A 16,021-nucleotide genomic window follows, 5' to 3' on the forward strand; every position below is an offset into this window, starting at 1 on the left:
GCCGGCCCTCCCACTAGGCAAACTAAGCAATTGCCTAGGGCGCCAAGAGGCAGAGGGCAGCAAATTGGGCTCTCGCCCCTCCCCTCCACTGCCCCAGGCAAGCGCTTAGCTTGCCTCCCTCCCTCCTTCCCCCCCCCGCTGCCGCCACTAGCCCCCTCAGGGCTGTCAGCGCAAAACAAACATTACTACTGTATATAGAGATAATAGAAATATCAAGCCCCTCAATGAGTATACACAAGTGTACAATGAAAGACATTCAACAAGATATTGACATAAGACCCTCCAGCACTGTGTTCATTCAAAGACCGAAACAATAAGTCCAAGAGTCCCAAAAGGTAGGGAGCAAGCGAGCAGAGTGCCGCTGCTTTTACTGGCTGTGGGCAGGCAAGTGGAGCAGGAGGGGGCCGGGAGGGACACTGTGTGGGGGGAGGGGGCAGAGCTGCAGGGGGAGAGCCATGGGGGCACTTGGGGGGTTGCCAGGCAGCAGGTCTGCCTAGGGTGCCCCAGGGTGTTGGGCCAGCCCTGTATCCTCCTAGAGGAAACAGTTGCTTTGGATGGTGGATTCTATGCCATTGTACTAAGCTGAGACCCCTCCCCAAATCCCACACCCCCCAGCCTTCCTCCTCAAATCTCTAGGAATTTCCCATCTCTCCTTCTCCTGCCTCTCTGTTTCTCAAGGGTGGGAGATTTCTGAGAGTGTGTGAAAGGTCCAACATCACCTCTGGTTGGCTAAACTTTTTGAGATAAATTCAGGGGTTCCTGCTCAGGAAAAAGACCTAAGGAATTTGAAGGGAAGCATTTGAGGGATTTCAGGGTATCCATTGGAACAGTGAAATCTGTCATGATCGCAATAGAGGTTTTTGAAAACAAAGCATGGAAAGAGGGCAGTGCAAAGAGAAGAGGCCATTCTCCCACTTACCAGTGTCTCAATGGTCATGCTCAGCTCTCTAAATTCGTCTGAGGTCTGTTTTTCCAAGCTAGGCTGATAGCGCACATTATTGATTCTAAAGGAAGCATTGTAGAAGAACTTCTTTTGGTCTGTACAGGGAGAGGAAAGGAAGAAGCTCAAGGGGATGCTGACAGAAGATCTTGCACAAGTGGAAATGCACTGTTGGCATCCCTCTCAGGCTCACAGGGAGGCTCTGTCCTGGATTCGTCCTTCCCTTCCCCATCCCCTGGGACACCAGGCACAGCTGGCATGTCCTCCAAGCCTTCAGACTAGGATTGCTGAAATCTCCAGTTGGGCCCTGAGATCTCTTTCCCAGACTACACACAGCAGTTTCCTTGGAGAACTGGCTGCTCTGGAGGGTGGACTCTATCGCATTATACCCCCCTAAGATCCCTCCTTTCCTCGGGCCCTGTGCTCCCTTGGCTCCCCCCCAACCCAGTCTCCAGGAACTTCCCACTCCAGAGCTGGTACCCCCACTTCAGGCTCCATCTTCTCTCACCAAAGGAACCACCAAGTTCTGTCAGAAGTAAAGATAGGGGGTGGGGGTGGGGTTGCTAGGTCCCAGCCTCTCCCCAGCAGGGGGATTTGGGGGGCATTCTGGGAGGGGGCAGGGCTATCCTTAATGTGATGACATCACGTAGAATGACATCCTCCTGCTGTGGACACAGCACCTTGCCCACACACACACCCCTTTCCCCAACCATTTCAAGGGATCTTCACTTTCAGTGGTTGGGGGGAGCAGGTGTCACACACTCCTGGGCCTCCAAGCCCCAAGATCGGAAGGCAAAAGCAGGTGGCTCCACACTCAGAAAGAGCTGCTTTGGTGTGCTCCTGTCCTCTAAGCTCCAATTTTGAAACTTGGAGGACAGGAAGTTTGGGCCTTGGAAGGCAAAAGCAAGCGGCTGTCTGTTCATTGATACTCTTTTTGAATGCTGATCACTAACCATGCTGATTAATAAAAGATGTATGCTTACTAACTCGCATTGATATAGTAGTAGAAGGGGGGCCAAGTAAAGGCTAGCCCAAGAGTAGCTTCCCAGGAATATCAAAGGTTGTCAACGGGGCTTTGAAGTAGAAAGTGCCTGGCAGATTCTCACCTCCCCCCTAGAGGCGGCAAGGACATTGCCGCCGGGAAATGTAACCACCAACTGTAGGAGATAAGGGGGAGCCGTGTGAAATGTCTCACATGCAAAGACAGCCTTTGTTTTGGGAATTGGGGCAGTTGTGAATGCTTTGATGTGTAATGTTAAATACCAATAACTCCAACTGCTAGCCATCAGTTCCAATGTCTTTCATGCTGAAGTAACTTTGGAGAATACAATAAATGCAACTTTGTTTCAAATAACTAAGTCTGCTCATTTTGTGAACTTCAATGAACCTTCGCTGACAGAGGCTCTGGGGTTGCCAAGTCCGATTCAAGAAATATCTGGGGACTTTGGGGATGGAGCCAGGAGGCTTTGGGTGTGGAGTCAGGAGCAAGGTTGTGACAAGCATAATTGAACTCCAAAGGGACTTATGACCATCACATTGAAAGGGACTACACACCTTTTAAATGCCTTCCCTCCACTGGAAAGAATGAAGAATAGGGCAACCTTCTTTTGGGGCTCATAGAATTGGACCTCCTGGCCCAATCTTTTTGAAACTTGGAGGGTGTTTTGAGGAGAGGCATCAGATGCTATGCTGCAAATATAGTACACCTCAAAAAACAGCCCCCCCAGAGCCCCCAACACCCGTGGATCAATTTCCCATTATTCTGAATGGGTCTTCATAGGAAATAATAAGTACCCAGCAGATATTTCCCTCCCCCCCTCCGCTTTCTGATGACCCTGCGGCGGGGGGAGGGCTTCTAAGCCAGGGGATCCCCTGCCTACAACTGGAGATTGGAAACTCCAGGTGGCTTCATGCTTGCAAAGGGCAGGCACCACTCATGCCTGCCTGGCAAGCTGCAAATTCATGGCTGGAGAAGGAGGTGTGCACGGCCCCCAGGGGGCCACAGAGGACCGTTGGGGGTGGGGCTTTCCCACCCACCAACTGGCTGGCATGGGGGGGAAGCCTCCAAACCAGGAGATCCCCCACCCCCTCAGCATCAGGGGGGGGGGGAGAGAAAGGGAAAAACCCCAGAAAAAATCAGAATAAAACTGTTTTCCCCAAGATCCTCCACCCCCAAATTTTCCAGTAGAAAATTGGAAAGTCTGGAGGAGCACTGAGACAGACTCTTTTAGGATGAGTAAAATGTTTCATAAGGCAAAGTTTTTCGCACTCAAAAGGTATGCTGCCTTGTACAGTCCTCTGACTTCTTCACTTTTTCCAGTGAAAAATTGGGAAATTCAGGGGAAGTACTGAAATAAAATCTCTTATGAAATATTTTCTCTTTTTGAAGCATTTCACTCATCCTGTGAAAAGGTAGGTCTTGGATTCAGCAGGAGCTCACAGGAGCACAGCTCTTGAACCTTTCTGAGGGTTCCTGAACCTACCTTGTCCATTGCATAGTAGGTGCAGCTGCATAACAATCCCTGGATTAGGAGAGCGGGCAGTGAGCCAGCCAGCCACCAGGGGCTTTGCCTCACCCCCAGCAGCCCTCCTTAACCCCAGGAGAAACCCATGCCGCCTTTTCTCCACTTCTTATGTGATTTTGGGGAACGAGTTGCTTGCTGGCCTTTTGACTGGGGGGGGGGGTGGCCCAGGAGAGTCCCAGGAAAGCGAGGCTTGCTTGGGTTGGCTAGATCTCTAACCAGTAGGCTTCCCCAGGTCCCAGTTAGGGTTGCCAAGTCCAATTAAAGAAATATCTGGGGACTTTGGGGGCGGAGCCAGGAGACTTTGGGGGTGGAGCCAGGAGACATTGGGGGTGGAGCCAGGAACAAGGGTGTGACAAGCATAATTGAACTCCAAGGGAGTTCTGGCCATCACATTTAAAGGGACAGCACACCTTTTTAAATCCTTCCATAGGAAATAATGAAGGATAGGGGCACCTTCTTTTGGGGCTCACAGAATTGGACCCCCTGGTCCAATCATTTTGAAACTTGGGGGGTATTTTGGGGAGAGGCACTAGATGCTATACTAAAACTTTGGTGCCTCTACCTCAAAAGTAGCCCCCCCCGAGCCCCCAATACCCGCGGATCAATTCCCCATTATTTCCTATGGGAATCGTTCTCCATAGGGAATAATAGAGTGCCCAGTAGACATTTCCCTCCCCCCACGCTTTCTAAAGCGGGGGAGGGGGGAGAGGGCCTCCAAACCAGGGAATCCCCTGCCCCCTCCCTCTCTCACTCACACAAATACTTACTAGATCTTGTTCCTGCAGAACTTTACTGGCTCTGGAAACGAAAGCAAAAGAATGGGAGGGGCCGTTCTCTGAGGAAACTGTTTCTGATCCTTTCCCATGAAACCCTTCCTGTTTCCTGTTTCCTGCCCAGCCTTAAAGGCACACATTTTACAAAGGGATCAGTTTGCAGGTTTCTAAACCTGCAGGAGCTCTACAACTACTTGATGACTGTGGGGGTGGGTCTTCCCCCGCTGGCCAGCTGGCTGGGGGCGGGGAGAAGCCTGTAAAAATGGGGGATCCCCTGCTGGGACCTGGGGATTGGGAAGCCTAGTCCCAGCAGGGGATCCCCCGCTTTTGCAGGCTTCCCCCCCAGCCAGCTAGACAGCGGGGGAAGCCCTGCCCCCACAGTCACCATGCAGCTCTAGATCTTCAGCAGGTTTAGAAACCTGCAACAAGGTCCGTTTCAAAATGTGTGTGTGTCTGTGTGCCTTTAAAGTTGAGCAGGAAGTACTTCATGGCAAGGGTCAGCAACACAGTCCCTCCCTTTGTTTTGCTTTCGTTTCAGAGCAACTAAATGCGTGTGTGTGTGTGAGAGAGAGAGCAGCGTAGCCCCTGTTCTTTTCAGATGTCGTTGTGGAGGAACCAGACCCAGAAAGTGTGTGTGTGAGAGAGAGAGAGAGGTTGCCAATCTCCAGGTTTGCCCCCCCCCCCTGCTTTAGGGTCATCAGAAAGCAGCGGGGTGGGGGGAGGGAAATGTCTACTGGGCAATTATTCCCTATGGAGAACAATTCCCATAGGGAATAATGGGGAATTGATCCACAGGTATTGGGGGCTCAGGGGGGGCTGTTTTTTGAGATAGAGGCACCAGATTTTCAGTATAGCATCTAGTGCCTCTCCCCAAAATACCCTTCTGGTTTTAAAACGATTGGACCAGGGGGTCCAATTCTAAGAGTCCCAAAAGAAAGTGCCCCTATCCATTATTTCCTATGGAAGGAAAGCATTTTAAAAGGTGTGCAGTCCCTTTAAATGTGATGCCCAGAACTCCCTTGGAGTTCAATTATGCTTGCCACACCCTTGCTCCTGGCTCCACCCCGAAGTCTCCTGGCTCCAACCCCAAAGTCCCCAGATATTTCTTGAATTGGACTTGGCAACCCTACTAACCAGCCCAAGCAGGCCTTGCTCGCCCAGGGCTCTCCTTTCTTGCATTGGGTTGCTTTTGGCTGGGGGGAGGTGGCATATGCTAATGAGTTATGCTAATGAGCTCCACCACCTACTTTTTCTACAAAATGACCCCTGTGAAATTTATCCAATGAAAAATTTGTTGGAGCAGAGAAAACAACACTTGTATTGTAATTTAATACAATGTTAAAGAGGTCAGAGTTTTCAGTGTTATACAGTTTATACATTCAAACATGCTGGCAGTCTTATCTACTATCAGAGAGTGTCTATACAAATATGACACTTCCTTTTGTTTACTTCAGAATTTGTTTTCCACCTTCAGCTTTGATTTCCGCCCCCCCCCCCCCCCCCACCATCACAGATGGCAAAAATTACAGTTCCATGTGCTGTGGTAGCACAGGACACACAGCAGTTTGCAACTCATAATCAAGCATTGGGTATGCCTGCTATTTTTCTTATAGAAAATGAAGCTATTTAGACTTCAAAATTCTATAAATATGCCAAAGTTATGGATTTTATGTTGGTCAGTCAGTAAACACAGTTTGATTTACAAAGACGCTCATTCCCCTCTCCCCCCCCCCAATTCCTTTTTCCCGACACCCCCACCCCTGGCTGCAGAATTTCTGCAAGTGTCACATCTCTAGTCTAAAACTCCCTGGCTCTCCCCCCCCCCCCCCCCGGGAATCCTGGCCAGTCAAGCAGTTCTCCACGGGGCTGGGCAGAAGACTTACCATGCAGAATCATCTGCCCAATCTTTTTGCCAAAAGAGGATCACCCCTGAATGCTGGCCTAGAGCTAGTTTTGGGCAAGGGAGTGAAAGGGAGAGGCTGTTTGTGGAATAAAGTCCACACAAGGATTGTGGGATAGGAAAAGGCAGGACAGGCATTCTTCCTAGTTTTCCAGCTAGGGGGTGGAGAGTGGTGCTGAGAACACACGTTCTTCTCATGGAGGTTGGGGGAGAGAAAGAGGTCGCTGGAAAGAAGGGAGTGTCGGAGAATAGTATTATGGTAAACAAGTAGACAGCAGGCGAGCAAGTGGCTGCCTGGGGTGGTGGAGGGAGGAACATACCAGGGCCAGCCTGGCCACTGGGCAAACCCAGGGCACCAGATTTTGGGGCACCAAAAGGGGAGAAGAGCCGTCTCTACTGTCTTTTAGAATTTGCATATCTGTTGACTGACTCTAGTCCTCTAGAGCTGCAGTCCCCAACCTTTTTGGCACCAGGGACCTGTTTTGTGGAAGACAACTTTTCCACGGACCGTGGGGGGTGGGAGCAGGGGCCATGATGGTTTTGGGATGATACAGTTGTGCACTTTATTTCTATTAGTTTGGTGCGGTGGTTTAGTGTGTAGATAGACTCTTATCTGGGAGAACCAGGGTTGATTCCCCACTCCTCCACTTGCAATTGCTGGAATGACCTTGGGTCAGCCATAGCTATCGCAGAGGTTGTCCTTGAAAGGGCAGCTTCTGGGGAGAGCTCTCTCAGCCCCACCCACCTCACAGGGTGTCTTTTGGGGGGGGAGGATGGTGAAGGAGATTGTGAGCCACTCTGAGACTCTGAAATTCGGAGTGGAGGGCAGGATATAAATCCTATGTTGTCTTCTTCTTCCTGCTACTCCTACTACATTGTATTATATAATGAAATAATTATACAACTCACGGCCCAGTTGCTAACAGGCCACGAACCGGTACCGGTCCATGGCCCGGGGGTGGGGACCCCTGCTCTAGAGTGCCGTGATGGAAGACCTTCTCTGTTTTTATTTTGGCACTATTCATTTTGAATGCCAGGTAGGTAAAACACTCATTCTAAACATCTCATTTCTCTCTCTGTTGACTGGTGAGGCACCAAAGTCAGAGTTTGCAGCAAATAAAACTTGGCCTGGCCTGAGAAATACTAGTTGGGGCTCTGGGAAAAAATGGAAACTGAACAAAACCTTTAAAGGCAGAAACTGCCCTTTGCTTTACTCTTGGCTTTGGCTAGACATGCTAAAAAAAAAACCTGGATTCTCAGTCAGGTGACAAACAGATGTGGATTTTTAACCTATTTCCAGTACCTGGCTCTGAGTGATCTGGGAATTCTGATCTCCATTCGTGAATACGAATAGAGATCAAGAAAGTTCTTCTATATTAATGCACAAGACCTTTTCTAGGTACTGTCAAAAACAGCTTCTTGCCATAAAATGATGTGCACTGTTCATCATTGTAGTTTATGCTTTCAGTGTATTTGCTTTTGCATTGTCTGCGCTGTTTCGTCTTTGGAAACAATGTTATAAGTATTCTTTTCTGCCCTGGCTAAACCAAGGCTTGCCTGTGAGTTATGCTACATTCCTCTCAGGAGTTGGGAAGGTCATCTGTTCTCTGTCTAGCCAGAGATGCTCAACTTTTAGTTTTCAGGAGAACAGTCTGAATGGGAGTGGGGGGGGGGAGGGGAGAGAGAGATAGAGAAGTGTCTTTCTTTGAATTATATTGGTGCCTTATTACTCCACACCAAAGCTTGCACGCCTTAATGCCTATGTAAATAATGATCATCGTAAAGTAAAAAGGTATAGCCTGACCTGTGGAGGTCAGTTCCAACAAGACTAGTCTTTGCAGTGAACCTGCTGCTCATTCTATAAAGCCTAATTTGATTCATATCAAAGAGGTTGAGTTAATGAGAACTGCACAAAACCTGACAGGTAGCCCAAACAGGGTGGGGCAGCCCTCCCAAACCCAGCCTGACTTCAAACATTTTGGAAGAGTCAAGACGACCCCTTCCTACCCTCTGCATGACATGATAAACAAGCTAAGAGCATTCGCACTGGAACCCATTGGGAGAAGCAGTGCCTTGTTTGGCTTTTCAGTTAGTCCTGCTAGGGGGTGGAGGCCCAAAAGCTGCACCCAGAAGCTGGTTCAGTGAAAGGCAGTCAGTTGTTGATTGATTGACAGTGGAAGACAGTGGGCAAGGCTCCTGAGGAAATGTTATCCTGCCATCATCAGGCACTCATTTTAATCTAGGCCCTGGGATAAAGGCTGCCCTTAGCACAAAAACTGGAGTGGGGTGGGGAATCCTTACTGTGGAATTCACTACCAGTGCTATCAGTTCACATCAGATAGAAAACTGACGTACTCACCATACGCCAAAAAATATACAAGCAACCCAATGACTATTGCAAGAATCACCAACACTGCCAAGACAATCAGTGCGATCTTCCATGGTTCCAGAATTTGCCTTTTTGCCACTGATCGAGCCATTCTAAGAAGAACAGAGAGAAAAAATAGATTTTTGTAGGAAATACCACCAAAAGCAATTTTTCCTTTTTGAGGGTCTTCTCCCTGAACTGACAAAGAAACTTGGAATTTCTGTGCTGCGCTATCCTGAATGGCCCCCGAGTAATATTTTACAGGCAGCCACTCAGTTCCAAGGGGGCCAACATACAGAGAAGTGCAATGAAGCAAATTTCTCCACTAAGCCCAGGGCTCCACAAATTCAGGAATATAAAACAAAGGAAGGTGCACAGACAAATAATGAACATTCACCAGCATAGTTTTGGTTTGAGTTGGGAGAGACTTGAAGGCTCATTGAAAATAAACCATGTGGAGGCCTCTAGGCAATCAAAATCTTGGCGGGCCCCTCACAGATTATCTCAGATTCTGAATGCCCACCCCACCACCTGCAGGCACCTTCTTAAAAGCCCCTCTCCCCCTGCAGGGAAGAGGCAGAGCAAGGCAAACTTGGCAACACCGCCAGCAGCAGCCACATCAGGCAAGGCAGGCAAAGAGCAGCTCAGTTGCGGGCTGCATGTGCAGGCTGGGGGGGGAGCTGATCCGGGGCTCCTAAAGGCGTGGGGGCCCATAGGCCAGTGCCTACTTGGCCTAATTGTTAATCCAGCTCTGAGCAGGGGGAATCACTTCCTGCACCTTCTGACACTGTACTGGCTTCAGAACAAAGTTGGAGTCCAGTAGCGCCTTTGAGACTCACACAGTTTTATTGAGAATGCAAGCTTTTGTGTGCTAAAAGCACTTTTTATCAGAAAATAGTATGGGATGGAATTAGCAGTCCTACATATATCATGAGTTGGCAGTGAATTAGTATGCAAAGTAGTGAAAATATTCTTAGCAGATTAAAAGAATGACAAGTTGAGATCTGGTAATCATTGGTTTGGGTTGACTGGGCAGAAAAAACAGCAAAGACAATAAATGTTAGAATTGGAGATGGATGTCAATGTCATTAGGTCTCTCAACTGTGAAGAGTAACAAATTAGAGTCTGTTCTAATGTTCCATTGGTCTCCTCTATAGCATTTTTTGTAGAATGAAGCTGGAGTCTACTCTGTTCTAATACTACTACAAAATACATTAGAATACAGTGGATGTATACCTCTCAAATAGGGTTGCCAAGTCCAATTCAATAAATATCTAGGGACTTTGGGAGTGAAGCCAGGAGACTTTGGGGGTGGAGCCAGGAGCAAGGTTGTGACAAACATAATTGACCTCCAAAGGGAGTTCTGGCCATCACATTTAACAGAACTGCACACCTTTTAAATGTCTTCCCTCCTTTGGAAATAATGAAGGAATAGGGACATCTTCTTTTGGGGCTCATAGAATTGGAACCCCTGGTCCAATCTTTTTGAGACTTGAAGGGTGTTTTGAGGAGAGGCATCATATGCTTTGATGCAAATTTGGTGCCTCTCCCTCAAAAAAAGCCCCCCCCTGAGCCCCAGATACTCACAGATCAATTCTCCATTATACCCTATAGGATTCCATAGGGAATAAGAAGAAGACTGCAGATTTATACCCCACCTTTCTCTCTGAATCAGAGACTCAGAGCGACTTACAATCTCCTATATCTTCTCCCCGCACAACAGACACCTTTTGAAGTGAGTGGGGCTGAGAGGGCTCTCACAGCAGCTGCCCTTTCAAGGACAACTCCTGTTATAGCTATGGCAATCCCAAGGCCATTCCAGCAGCTGTAAGTGGAGGAGTGGGGAATAAAACCTGGGTCTCCCAGATAAAAGTCCACACACTTAACCACTACTCCAAACTGGTGTCCTCAGCAGACATTTCCCTCTCTTCCTCCTTCCCCCGCCCCACTTTTTGATAACCCTTAAGTGGGGGGAGGGCCTCCAAACCAGAAGATCTTCTGTTCACACCTGGGGATTGACAATCCTACTCTCAAATACGAGCTGAGCTAACAACATCCTTTTTTAAGAATAGTTCTGTCAGAGAGATTTCTACTCTGGTTATAGTGCATAATATCACATACATTATTCTGATACACAATTCTAAAAGAGAAATACATTGGAATAAGGTGGATGTATAGCTCTACTTGGTGAGAATTGGTTTAGCATACGTAGTGAGATAAGAAACCAATATCTCTGTTCAGTTCTGGGGAGATGTTTGTTCCAAGTTTCATAATAACTTCAGCAATTTCCCTTTTCCATTCAGTTGTTGAAGTTCTGTTGCAGTAAAACAGCTACTTTGAGGTCACCAATTGACAGTCTTTGAAGGCTGAAATGTTCTCCAACAGTTCTCAGTTTTGCCATTCCTGATGTCAGATTTCTGTCCATTTTTCCTTTGGCATAGGGTTTGTCCTGTTTGCCCTATGGAGAGAACTGAAGGACATTGTTGGCATTTAATGGGATATATAATGTTGGAAGAAGAGCAAGTAAATGCCCAGGTAGGTGACCATGACTGTACCATTGATCTGGAGGAACAGTTCATTACCAAATCTGAAGTGGTTATGGGTGAGAACAAAACAGCATAATTTGATGGCAGAGTCAGCTATCTTTTGTCAGAAAATATATTCCTTATGGCTTGTAATCCATCTTGGTGTGGGATGCTGGCATACATAGATTGCATATCCATGGTGACTAAAATAGTATTCTCTGGAAGGTTGTTCAAAGATTGTATTTTCCTCAGAAAATCTGTGGTGTCATGACCATAAATAGGAGCACTGGCAGCATAGGATCTTAGAAAAGAGTCCTTATATCTGGATACCCTTTCAGTGATAATACCTATCCCTGAGACAATGGGACATCCCAGGTTTCCAGGTTTGTGTGTTTTGGGTAGAAGATAAAAGGTACCTGGTCGAGATTCCTGTGATGTGTCTGAAACGATCTCTTCCTGAATGTTCAGTGGTAATTCCTTTATTATTTTGTTTGTATTCCTGAGTGGGGTCTGAGTCCAGTCATTTGTAAAAAGAGTATTTGAGAGTTGTCTTTGAGCCTCCTGGATGCAGTCTGATGTATTCCTGATGACAACAGCTCCTCCTTTGTCTGCTTCTTTAATTGTAATATCCATATTGTTCCTGAGACTCTTTCAGCATAGTTGAGATTCGGCTGTGTGCAGTGTTGCTTGTTGATCACTGCCCACTCTCTATATATGTAGGACTGCTAACTGATGAAGTGTGTTTTTAGCACATGAAAGCTTGCATTTTGAATAAAACTGTGTTGGTCTCAAAGGTGCCACTGGACTCTAATCTTTGTTCTATTGCTTCAGACCAACACAGCTGCCCACCTGGATCTATCTGATGTCAAGGTGTCCTGTGTCAGCCAGGACTCAGCAAGAGTGAGGACTCCTCAGGAGAAGAAGAGCCTCTGAAACAACAGAAACCAGCAAGGAAGAAGATGAGCTGCCGGCTTGTCAGAATTCACAGCTGATGCAGAGCCACCAGCAACTGCCAGCCCTGAAAGCCAGGTGGTTGTTATCAGCCCTCCAGTTTCACCCGCACCTTTTGAGCACTGGAGACAAAGGCTCAGAATGGCGCTTCGGGAAAGAAGACAAAGGGCACGTCTCCTGGCCCAGCGCCAGTTGCTTGTCAATAAGGAGAAGCTGCAGGGTGACTCCCAAGCAGCTGGCTGCAAGAAAGACCAAGCAGGGCTGCAAGTGAGGCCAGCAGAGGTCTATAAAAGACAGTCAAGGGAGACTGCTGGATGTGGAAGCAACCAGTCACCAGCCTCTTGACTCAGCAAGCACAGCTCTGAACTCTGTTGTGTTCCTGCGACCCTTAGACTGGCTCTTGACCCTGAGATCAATTTCGCACTCACCTTACCCCGCTCTCACATTCTCTTTCCAATTTCACACTCTCTGCCCTGGGGCTGCAGCAAGCGGTGGCATTTTCGAGCAGCAAACAGAAACTGGTTTTTAGCGGTTTCTGTTTGCTGCACAAAAACACCGACGCTTGCTGCAGCCCCGGGGCAGAGAGTGTGAAATCAGAAGGAAGCCGTATTGAGAAGACAAACGTGAGAGCAGCGTAAGGTGAGTGTGAAATTGGTCTGACTCTAGAATCTTCCTTTGCTTGTGAATCACCTTGGACTGTTGGACCTTGCTTCCTGTATAATGCTCTGAACTGAACTCTGCTCTCTTTGAACTGAACTTTGACTCTCACTCTGGAATTTGACTTGGGCTGACCGTAGATTCTGACAAAGGGGCAGAGGAAAGGGGAAGGTATAGAGGGTGCAGTCCCCTTCGGGCCAGATTCCATAAGGAAGAAATGTCAGAATTGTACACTGGAGCACTGGAGAACAGCTGGTTTCCTGCAAAGTATTCTGGGAGGAGGAGGAGAGATTGGATTTATATCCTGCTCTTCACTACCCAAAGGAGTCTTAAAGCAGCTTACAATCACCTTTCTCCTCCCCTCCCCACAACAGACACCCAGTGAGGTAGGTGGAGCTGAGAGAGCTCTGAGAGAACTGCTCTTGAGCAGAACAGCCTCTGAGAGAGTTATGACTGACCCAAGGTCAAGCCAGCAGTTGCATGTGGAGGAGTGGAGAATCAAACCTGCTTCTCCCAGATAAGAGTCTGTGCACTTAACCACTACACCAAAAATGAGGCTGCCCACCGTCCCCCTGCCTGATTTATTACTCCAGCTATATCTTCAGTAGGGGTGTGTACTTCTGCCCTGGCTATGTATCCAATGTGACTGGATAATTCCATCATTCCCAAGACCAATATACAGTAGAATTACTTGTCCTGAGAAGGGGCTTCCCACTGATCACTCCATGAGTCACTGGGGTGAGTTTGCTTTCTTCCAGCCAAGAGCCATGATGTGAAGACCAGCAGAGAGGGCTGCTCTGAGTGTGGGCACATCTTACTCCTACACATTCTCACTCAAAGTATAAAAATGAAATGTTCTTCACTTTGCAAAAAAAGTGTGTCCCATGATCAGAAATGTGGGGGATGTGATGGTAAGATCAAAGCCTTAGGAAGCAGCTGGTCCTTTTCCCTGTCCTCAGCTGCTCTCTGCATTGAAGAACCTCAGACCTCAGCTGTCACCTGAAAAGAAAACAGTCACTCCCAAGTAATTACCTCGACAGTCCCTGTTCAGGCATCATAAGCAATGCTAAGAAGCCGAAAGAGTGACAGACAGTCCTAACTTAAGTGGAGCTCCTCCCTTCAAGTCAGGGGCCATAGACAGATATGGTTCCTCTTCACATGGCACAGGAAGTCCCTAGAGGTGTTAAGTGTCTTAACGAAATCTGATCCCCCACCCATGACAGGTATGAACTAGTTTAGCATACCTAGAGTATGGTCTCTATATTTATCCCTAGTTAGAATTCAATTTTACATCATTACATCACTGATTACATCATTACATCACTCCCTGTATTTCTGCCACGTTCTCAGGGTGCAGGGAGGCAGGAGTCCAAAAGCAGTCCAAGGTCAAAGTCCAGGAAATCAAGCAGGAGCCAAGTCACCAATGCAGAATCACTAATCGGAATCAGAAGTCAATGTCCAAAAGCCAAAAGGTCAGGGTGCCAAGGAAATCAAGCAGGTCAGGATCAGGAAGGAGCATGGATGCAAGCCAGAGAATAGACTTGTTGCTTCCACAAGGTTACCAGGTCCTGGGTGGAAGCTATATGGAAGTCTCAATCAGCCTGCTCCCTGGGTGGCAGTGACTCTGCTAGAACTCAGGGCTGAGAGATCTGAAGCATCAGCGTGCCTCATGTCTTCACTCTGAAAGTTCTTTCCGGAGACTGCTTCGAACTCTTGAAATGAGAGGAGGAGAGCTTGGAGGAGATTGATCGTCAACAGCTGACACTGGTGCCTGGAGAGTGATTGATGGTTTGTTCAGCTGAGGAACTGGCTGGCAACTCTTCCAGGTCTGTTAACCCTTCCAGCTCCTCCTCATCAGGGCTCATGACAATTTCCTGATGCCTTTACCTGTCTACTTGTTTTTTCATGCCTCCAACATAAAAGGATTCTCTGCTGATGAGCCAGCAGCTGAAGAAGTGAACTCTACTCCACAATAGCTTATGAACATATGAAGCTGTCATATACTGAATCAGACCCTCCTTGGTCCATCAAAGTCAGTATTGTCTACTCAGACTGACAGTGGCTCTCCAGGGTCTCAAGCTGAGGTATTTCACACCTATTTGCCCGGACCCTTTTGAAATAAACAATTTTTATTAGTAACACATGGTAGCAAAACTATCTCTACAACTTATAAAAACTTAAAATGAAAAAAAAAAAGACTCTCCGCCCCATATCTTACTTTTTCCCCTCCCCTCGCCCCGTTGCTTGACCCCCGCCAGTGTTATTTACTTAAAGAAACAAATATTAAAGGTACACTTAACTATTAAAGAAAAAAAAAAACCCCAACAGTTATCTTCTCATTTTAAAAAACCTTAATCGTTATCAAAGATTGTCCAATGTCCTTTTATTTTCCACTCTTTTTCTACGTATCTTCTGAATTTCTTCCACTCCAACTTAAAAAGTTCCAAATCATAGTCTCTTAATTTTCTTGTTAATTTGTCCATTTCACTCCATGACATAACTTTTGTAATCCAATCCCATTTCTCTGGTTTTTTTCTTGCTTCCACAGCTGTGCATATAATGTCCTAGCAGCTGAGAGCAAGTACCATATTAAAGTTCTGTCTTCTTTTGGAAATTTTTCCATTTGTATTCCCAGCAGAAAAGTCTCTGCCACTTTATTGAATTCATATCCCAAAATCTTAGAAATCTCTTGCTGAATCATTTGCCAAAACATTTTAGCCCTTTCACAAGTCCACCACATATGGTAGAAAGAACCTTCATGCTTTTTACATTTCCAACACCTATCTGGCATCTTGTTGTTCATCTTTGCTAATTTTTTTGGAGTCATATACCATCTATACATCATCTTAAAGCAGTTTTCTTTAATACTATGACATGTTGCAAGTTTCATAGAATTTTTCCACAAATATTCCCAAGATTCCATCTTTATTTCTTTATTTACATTAATTGCCCATTTTATCATCTGAGATTTCACTACTTCATCTTCTGTAGACCATTGTAAAAGTAATTTGTATACTTTTGAAATTAATTTCTCATTATCTCCAAGCAGAACTCTTTCCATTTCTGTTTGCTCCTTCCTTATTCCTTCAGTTTTGATATCATTCTCCACCAAACTTTTTATTTGTTGCATTTGAAACCAATCATACTTATAACTCAGTTCTTCTGCAGTTTTCAATTCTATTTTTCCACTTTGTATTTTTAGTAGCTGATTGTATGATAGCCGTTTTTCTTCGGCTGTCTTAGCCGTTATCTTTATCACTTCGGCTGGCACTATCCACAAAGGTCTCCTCTCATCACCATATTTCTTATACTTTATCCATACATTTGCCCGGACCCTTTTTAGTTGGAGATGCCGGGGATTGAATCTGGGACCTTCTGGTTA

General features: G+C 46.7%; 1 protein-coding gene across 1 annotated transcript in view; it reads right to left on the reverse strand.

The window, feature by feature from the left end:
• Positions 1-8,618, reverse strand: part of LOC132578398 (transmembrane protease serine 11A-like) — a 29,755-nt gene extending 21,137 nt beyond the window's left edge. The window contains exons 1-2 of the mRNA XM_060248370.1: positions 8,498-8,618; positions 920-1,038 (exon numbers count right to left, since the gene is read on the reverse strand). Of these exons, the coding sequence (XP_060104353.1) occupies positions 920-1,038; positions 8,498-8,618 (240 nt within the window). The remainder of the gene's footprint in view (positions 1-919; positions 1,039-8,497) is intronic.
• Positions 8,619-16,021: the final 7,403 nt, after the last annotated feature.

The sequence above is a fragment of the Heteronotia binoei genome, chromosome 10, assembly GCF_032191835.1.
Source record: "Heteronotia binoei isolate CCM8104 ecotype False Entrance Well chromosome 10, APGP_CSIRO_Hbin_v1, whole genome shotgun sequence".
NCBI lineage: Eukaryota > Metazoa > Chordata > Lepidosauria > Squamata > Gekkonidae > Heteronotia > Heteronotia binoei.